Source organism: Plutella xylostella, chromosome 31 (assembly GCF_932276165.1).
Source record: "Plutella xylostella chromosome 31, ilPluXylo3.1, whole genome shotgun sequence".
Lineage (NCBI taxonomy): Eukaryota > Metazoa > Arthropoda > Insecta > Lepidoptera > Plutellidae > Plutella > Plutella xylostella.
In genome coordinates, this window is record NC_064011.1 from 4,493,249 (window position 1) to 4,502,276 (window position 9,028).

At 36.4% G+C, this 9,028-nt stretch overlaps 1 protein-coding gene across 1 annotated transcript in view; it reads right to left on the reverse strand.

The window, feature by feature from the left end:
• Positions 1-2,320, reverse strand: part of LOC105390899 — a 54,612-nt gene extending 52,292 nt beyond the window's left edge. Inside the window, exon 1 of the mRNA XM_048632327.1 lies at positions 1,949-2,320. Coding sequence (XP_048488284.1) covers positions 1,949-2,100 — 152 coding nt within the window. The 5' untranslated portion in view covers positions 2,101-2,320. The remainder of the gene's footprint in view (positions 1-1,948) is intronic.
• Positions 2,321-9,028: the final 6,708 nt, after the last annotated feature.

Consider the following 9,028-nt stretch of genomic DNA (forward strand, 5'->3'; position numbering starts at 1 on the left):
TCTTATATAAAGAAAGTAAAATATTAAGCATAAGAAAACTTTACATCCTTCAGGCATCGCTCATACAGCACAAGATAATTCTCAATTCTATAGAATACGAACATATGCTTTCCCAAAGAGTTTTCAGAGCCTCACCAGTCACTGCCAATACTGCATTTGGACAAAGATTTCCTCCCTTCCTTCATCCACACATATACAATAAGATTATCAAAGTAAATCCTAACTTGAAACAATGCACAATGAAAGAAACCAAAAATATCTTGAGTAAATGGCTTATTAATCTTGATTATTCAGATACAGAAGAAATCCTAAGCATAACAAAATAAATTCCAACTACCTATTTTATGCTAAATAAATTCCTACTTAAGCTCCCATATGTATATATATATATATATATATGTATATTATCTTATATAAATATTGTATGGTATATCTATATAATAATATATTTACCTATATATGTGATAATATTATTATTATTTGTAACTTATCTCCAATGTTTAATTAAATTTCACAGTTTTTAGATTAAAATAAATTAAGTTTTTAAAGTCTAAATAATTACCTAAAGTCAAATAGAGATCTCATTTATTTTACCTAATAAGTTGATTACATCCTCACAAGGATAGAATAAAATTATTGTTTTCTTTTTTAAATAAAAATATTTTTCTATAATTAGTTACTTACCTAGAATTTAAAGAATTTTGTTACTTTTATTTTATTTTTACACAACAGTGTACCACCTAGCGCATAACAAATTACTTTGGTTATATCTGCCTACCGAAGTCCACGACACAGGCTTAGCCTAGTGTGGACTTCACTGAAATTCCATGCGAAATACCTAATGTCATCATTTAGTATGGACGACTTGTACCTACCATCTTTTATGTAATGTTTCTCACTGTATAATATTTGTCTATGCTTACATGGTGTGTAAATAAACTATTTTTGATTTTGATTTTGATTTTTGATTTTGAATCTCCTTGTCGAAGGGGTCCATCTGAGGAACCTCACACGTGGACCCTCGCTGCTCCAGCAGCGTGGCTTGGAGACGGCGCTCGTGGTTCCTGGAGTGTCCAACATCATCATCTTCATCATCATGTCATCTCGAATAACACAGTCATGTCACACGAGTTGTTAAAATTTGCTTAATCAATCAATCCAATAGATTAGGCCCCAGTTTCACCATGCTCTATAAGATCAAGGGATTAGTTGTTGGCTTTTGACACATCTGACAAGAATTTAATATGGAGATGACGTATAATTGATGACATGACAACGTAACAGGGGTGTTAATGATCTAACCTACTATGGTGAAATAGGCATAAATTGTGTTATTAATTTATTTATTAGGTACTAATCTAATAATCTTGTAAGTATATCATCATCATTATCAGCCCACAATCGTCTATTGTTACGAATAGGGCTCTCCCAAAGAACGCCACAGCAATCTGAGATGGGGGCTCATTCTGAATTCACAGTGTCAAACTGTTATTTCCCATTTAGGGTCACTTTTACCAACCGCTAACGTATTTAAAATTGTATTTACTTAAATCAAATTTTAAATACATTTTGTACTGACAGACGTTTGACAGGCTACTAAATACGTTTAACGTTTGGTGAAATTCCACCTTAGAGTTTTTTGAGGGTCCGTCAAAAAACCGTTTCAAATTAACGAAGTATAATCCGTTTACTATGTTCGTAAGGTCAGCGCTTTTATATAAAATTTAGCTACGCATTTTGCATTGTTTAATTTTCCACACGGTACAAAACTGTACCTATGTAGGTAGGCATAGGTACATATAAATATGCACATGACTTTACATACAATACAATACAATCCTCTTTATTTGCACCAAAAAATAGAAACAATATAAAATAAAAATAGGAACAGTACAAAAAGGGCGGTCTTATTGCTTATAGCAATCTCTACCAGACAACCTCTACATACCTTCTGGCTTCTTCATTGCTCATCACAACCGAGGAATTTTTCACCTTTTTATCTACCCTTCTGCTGCTTAAAAGATAAAAGCCTACAATAGTTATGATCAGAACTGAAAAAAAATATCGTTTGCAATTATAACGACGAAGAAAACTACCCATTATTAATTGTTTTTTTTTTCACAATACTTAGTTAACTTAGTTAAGCAGAATGTTAGAAACTTATGGGTCAAGAAGACACTGGTTTCAGTGAAAAGGTAACACAGTTTTAGATTAGTTACACCTACAGTTTAGTGAGGGACGAATTTTATACAAATTTTCGGTCATATTTAGTGTAATTATTAACTTTATATTGTGTAGGTAATTATGTTACATACCTACATTTAACAAATATGACTTTATCATTAGACAACTTAAATCTACAAAAATATTGGATAAGTATATATTAAGCTAGGAATGGCTCACTCAAGGCTCAGAGGGTAATTTACAATAACTTTTGTTATACTAATATTCTTGAAAATTCGTGAAATCTAGTCCCCGGCTGAAATCTAATCCAGATAACCGTCACGTTAAAAAGGCCGAATGTTTCGCGGCATAAAGCCGAAAACATTTTTAAGTTAATAAGTTACTACAGCATACCTAGCTGCAATAACAAAGCCATCTTTAAACAAAGATTTCGGCTGAAACATCAATCATATTAGTAACACTACGTAATTACTATAGTATAGTCCGGTTACGGAGAGCTGACATGTTCAACGTTCAACACAATGACAGTTTGCGTCGTAGGAAGTACTTTTGCTACTGTTTACTCGTATAAGACACTCCCGGGCAATGAAATGTTGGAAACTCACAAAATGCCGATATCAAAGCACCCCAATTTTTTCAAACATTTAATTTAGAATTTGGTGAATTTCCTATTTTGGTACTTTTTTAGTATGACATTTTTAACATAATATTAGTAGGTTATTGTTATAGCAATATCTGCTACTACACAGACAGTTTGGCTATTTTAGGTGCCTTAGGCAGAACTTAACAAAATCTAAATTAATTTTAGAATGTCACAGAACACTGGAAAACCTAAGCATTTCAAATAATGTAACAGTACAGTGGATTAAAAGTCATAACGACAACATAGGAAATTGCGAGGCTGACCGACTAGCAAGAATGGGATCATATACCCTACCAATAGGGCCAGAACCATTTATTAGTCTGTCATCAAAGGCAATAAGGCAATGTCTCACCGATAAAACACTATCTGAACACAATCAGGAGTGGAAAAATCGTGTAGATTGCAGACAAACTAAAGCGTTTATTGTATCACACAACCACAAACTTACACGCTACTTACTCAACCTGTCCCGTAGTAATATATCATTAATGGTAGGATTAATAACAGGACATTGTTGCGTGAATAAACACTTATATACCATAGGTAACTCAACTAGTCCCTTATGTAGGACATGTAAGGAAGTAGATGAGACGGTTGAACATATTCTGTTAGCTTGTCCACCTACTACAGAAACAAGATTATCTATTCTTGGACCAACAGAGCGCCTACCTCAGCTATTACAACACCCAGGCCTGCTACTCCAGTTTACTCGGGAGCTAGGCTGGCTGAGCTGAAATCAAGGGGATATGTACAAAGGTTCCACTCGAGAGAGCCACGTACAGGAACTTCACCCCCTATGAGAATAGAATAGAATAGTAGGTTATTCTGATGTGCTGTTAAATGTATTTCAATATTGTAGACGCGTCATTAGGCTAGCCTTTTCCGTTTAGGAGTAATTTGGTTATTTTGGTTTATTTTGGTCTTTTTTGCGCGCGGTCACTCGAGCGATCAAGACGCAACCGACTTCGCTGCCGTGTATTTATTCAATATCTCGCAAAATAGAAATTCTCAACTTTGCAATCACGTTTCACACTTCACTTATACCGTAACTGTTGGGTTATAACTTAACACACAGTCAAATAAGTGCCATATCAACGTAATTAAGAAGATATCAAAGTTGAATCAAGTACCTTGCCATCTCTGTCATATACGCAGTGAGTACCCATCTGCTATCTCTGTTCCTCTTCTCCACCCGTTGACGCATCGCTATCGCTATACCGTACACGCATCTACGTCACGCTGACTCGTGTGCGCAGCGCTGCCAGGGACCCAGCGTATTCTTAAGCGAAGCGATTTTGAAGATGTCATCAAAGTGTAACGCATGTTGTGAAGAGCTTACATGTAACGAATACATGGAATGCGCTAACTGCAAGAAGAGGTATGACTTACTCTGCTTAAAAATTTCTACCAGAGTCTTTAGCTCGATGTCAGAGCAGGATAAGAGTGGTTGGCAATGCCCTTCATGCAAAGCATCCTTACCAAAGGGAAACAACTCAAACACTCCCATCAGAGCAGCAAGCACACTAAGAAACTCAGTAACATCAAATCAAAACAATAAATCTGAACAAGCGCCCAATCTCAATATCAATCTCTCAAGGGGAAGTCAAGCAAAACCCAAAACAAAGTCTAAGGTCGAGAAAATTCCAGAGCCAGAATCTAACCAAATTATTCAAGAAATCCGAGGCCTTAAGAATCAAGTGGACGAAGTTAAAAATCAACTAATTTCACGAATAGATATTCTCGAGAAAAAACTTGAATGCAGAGACAAAGAAATTGAGAATTTGAAGCTTACAGTGCATCAAATGCAAGAAACTATTGATTTTCAAGCCCAACGCCTAGTCCAAAATGAAATAGAAGTCATGACGTCCCTGAAATAGCCAACGAGAGCGTCTATCACATAGCCGTGATCACGGCAAAGAAGATGGGAGTCGACTTATCTGAAAATGATATAGACGAAGCCTACCGCGCTGGTCCTCGGCGTATATCTACTGACAAAGCAGAGAAGCCTGCACGCCCTCTTGTCATTCGATTATTAAGGAAAAAGAAACGGGATGAACTCATAAAAGCGGCAAAAATGCGAAGAAATATATCATCCAGTGATATTGTACCGGGAACGACGAAGAAAATTTATGTGAATGAACGTCTTACAACGAATAACCGTCGTTTATTTCGTGAAACCCGGCTACGTTCCCGCCAATACAAATTCCGGTTCTGCTGGATTAAGGATGGCAGAATATATGTCAGAAAAGAGGAGAACAAGCCTGCAATTGCGATTAGATCAGCTATGGACTTGGATCAGCATGTTGGCCTTGCTACAACTCCTACCATCCCCCCCAATGACACCCTTCCTTAAATCTAAATTCATTTACACCACATTGCATGAAACAATTTTTTTGTTGTACCTCTATTATCTAAATTATAATTTATGTATTTATCATCATTATATGTTCACATCTCAACCCCTACAGTGTACACATTCAAATCTATATTGCCTTCTAACCAACTCTAAAGAATTTCACAACTTATACGGTTATAACGAATTTGAATCAAAATCTCAGTGCGCCTTATATTGCATTTGTGATATTTATATGAGTCTTTCCCCAGAAAATAATGGAATCACTTAAGTTAGCTGAAGAATTAGAACAAACATTGGTATTTGACTGTCATTCTATCCAATCTCTTGAACAATGCAAAAGCATTCTTAGTAATAATTTAAATTTGCGAGTGCTAACATTTAATATAAGAAGCATTGAGTGCAACTTCGACAATTTTTTAATATCATTCCAACGTTTAAACATTGAATTTGACGTGATAGTCCTTACCGAATGCTGGCTAAGTGATGGCTCTATAGTAGGTGTAATCGAAGGATACGAGTCATATCGCACTAACAATTACATTAACAAAGCAGGAGGCGTCGTAGTCTACGTTAAATCTTCTTGGAGTGCCTCAATGTACGAATTACCATTTAAAGAAGCAAATTGCGCGGTGGTAGAAGTACCTGGTAAGTTCACTCTATTCGGCATATATCGTTCTCCCTCATTCAAAAATATAAATCAATTCTTGACAGACCTTGATCAATCCATCTGTAATACTAAAGATAAAAGTTGTATCATAATAGCGGGTGACATTAATATTGATATATTACCTGGATCTATCGATGACTCTGCCTCAGATTACCTCTGCCTGAACGCAGAACACGATCTAGTTCCTGTAATTTCTAAACCAACCCGATTACTAACATGTCTCGACCATATATTTGCAAGGCCCCGCTTTAACCCCATAGGCGTTGTCTGTGAATCAGCGGTCACTGACCATGCTCTCGTGATGATAGGACTAACGGATTCAATACTTAAACCTGAGCGCAAATCACGGCTAGTCACTAAATTAAACTTTGATTCGATTGCTCATGACTTAGCGGACACCGATTGGTCGATGGTCCTCAGCGAAACAGATGCATCGTTAGCTGCACAGCTCTTCACGTCCAAAATTAATAACATTGTTGAACAAAATACGGAACAAATAAAGATTAGTCGTCGAAAATTTAACCTGAAGCCATGGATGACCCCCGGCCTAATTCGGTGCACTAAAAATAGAGATGCCCTTCATTCAAAAGCAAGAGCTAGGCCAAACGACGCTATAATACAGATCACTTACAAACGCTATAGAAACTTCTACAAGCATCTCCTAGATAAACTGAAGCGAGAACAGGAACGAATCCAACTTGAATTAAATAAAAGAAACCCTAAAAAACTATGGCAGACTATAAAAGACATTTGTCACTCTAGAAAGGGTAGCAACACGGCTACAGAACTAACAAAAATTTACGCGAACACGAAGTACTCCCTAGACAAATGCAACGAATACTTCTCAACTATAGGCGACAAACTAGCACAAAAAATACTAGGTGATTTAAAAGAAACCGAAGATTCCCTAGCAAAAAGTGTTCCTGGAGATGGTACGGTAGCCAATTCTTTCTTTATTGCCCCAACGGATGTGAGCGAAGTCAGTACTTTAATCCAAGAACTGAAAGAGCAAAGTGCACCAGGTTTAGATAACATTAGTAACCGCCTTATAAAACATATAAAAAACATATTATTCTTCCTTTAACCCATATTATAAATTTAAGTATTGAAACCGGTGCATTTCCAGAGTGTTGGAAGAACGCAGCTCTATGCCCTATCTACAAGAGCGGAAACAAATTAGATCCAGCTAACTACAGACCAATTTCTTTGCTAACCTCTCTCTCAAAACTACTTGAAAGGGTCATGAATATGCGCCTTATGCAATAGGTACCTGGAATCAAAGCAATTGCTAAATCCCAATCAATTTGGATTTCGTCAGGCCAGGTCCACAGTAGATGCAGTAGGAAGTCTTTCCAACTGCATTGTAAACGCATTGGATTCTGGTAAAGCATGTATTGGAGTGTTTCTGGACCTGGCCAAAGCATTCGATACGGTTTCAGTAAAAATACTGTTAAGGAAGATGGAATTGCTGGGAATAAGAGGCATAGCTCTGGAATGGTTTCAAACTTATCTCTCGAACAGATCTCAACGCATAAAAATCGGCAATAACATTAGTTCTGAAAGATATGTTCGATATGGAGTACCCCAGGGCAGCATTCTTGGCCCTAGCCTTTTCCTGATATATATCAATGATATAACCTCCTCAGCAATGAAAAATGCAGAGTTATTTTGTTATGCAGATGACACGGCCATGATTTTCAGTGATAATTCTTTGATGGAAGTTCACAAGAAAGCTGAACAGGGAATGTCTAGGCTCGGCTCATGGTTAAAAAAAAACCTTCTAACCTTAAACACTGATAAAACAAAATACATCGCATTCCACAAAACGAACGCATCAAAACCTCTGCCTTCTACTGGACTAGTCGTTCACTGTTGTGCCTACAGTGATGATCGTCCTATTATTTGTTCATGTCCAAAAATTGCACGCACTACCTCAATCAAATATCTTGGCGTCACAATAGACGAGAAGATGAACTTTAAGGAACATATTCACATACTTTCTGGAAAAGTGCGCAAATTAATTCACTTTTTTAAGCCGCTAAGATACAGTGCTGACATAAGTCTCTTAAAACAAATTTACATAGCAATTTGTCAAAACCTCATCTGCTACTGCCTTCCTGTTTGGGGAGGTGCTGCCAAAACGGTTTTGATTGAATTAGAAAGAGCGCAAAGGTCTGTTTTAAAAGTTATATTGCGGAAAAAACGACGATTCCCAACTCGTAATATTTATGAAGAGCTAGAAGTCCCCACTGTCCGTCAGCTCTTTATTGAAATGGCTAGTGTTCTTACTCACAAAAACCTTACCTCCTCATCTATTCTCCCTTCAGCGCTGGCAAGACGAGTCTACAAAGTACCTGTAAAAGCCACTCACACAACTTTCGCCCAAAGACATTCTGGCTTCCTCCACCCCTTCATTTATAATAACATTTGCAAAGCTTGTAATTTAAAAAACAAATCAGTCCGTGAAGCAAAACTAGCAATACGTGTTTTCCTACTTAGCCTTAATTACGACCAAACTGAAAAACTCATCGCTCAAGTAGCCTAAATGTAACATACTACAACTAAATTATAATTCAACTGAATATCTTTAAATAAATAAATTCTTTTTATGTACACTATAATTACCGAAACTGTAAATTACACATAATAGTACACATAATGTAAACAATATTATACTATACACACTCACATTCTAATACATACATATATTTTTATATACATACATATATATATTTATCTATCCCACCCATAAAATAGATTTATATTTAATAACTCATAACCACCCATTAATCCGCTCCCGCTCATACCGCCCGCTCCGTCTCTGGCAATCAAATTGCTCACGATCTCTGCGATACAGGCTCGCCTAGTGCAGAGTTTACCGGTAACATTGGAGTTAATAATTCAAAGTACCCTCATTATGCTGTTTTATTTAATTATCCAAATAATGTAACTGTGTTTTTTGGTAAATAAACTTATTTGTATTTGTATTTGTATTTTCGCACGAGAATTTTTTCATTTTTCCGTTAGTGACTGTTACGTGTGACGCGCCGCGTATATTTTTTAATCTTGATGTATAAGGTTGAAATTGTATAAATGACACTGGGCGTTTTGGGACCTATGTATTATAAAGATGAGTCATACATCGTTGGATAGCTCTTTTCAAGTGAGCAAAAAAATA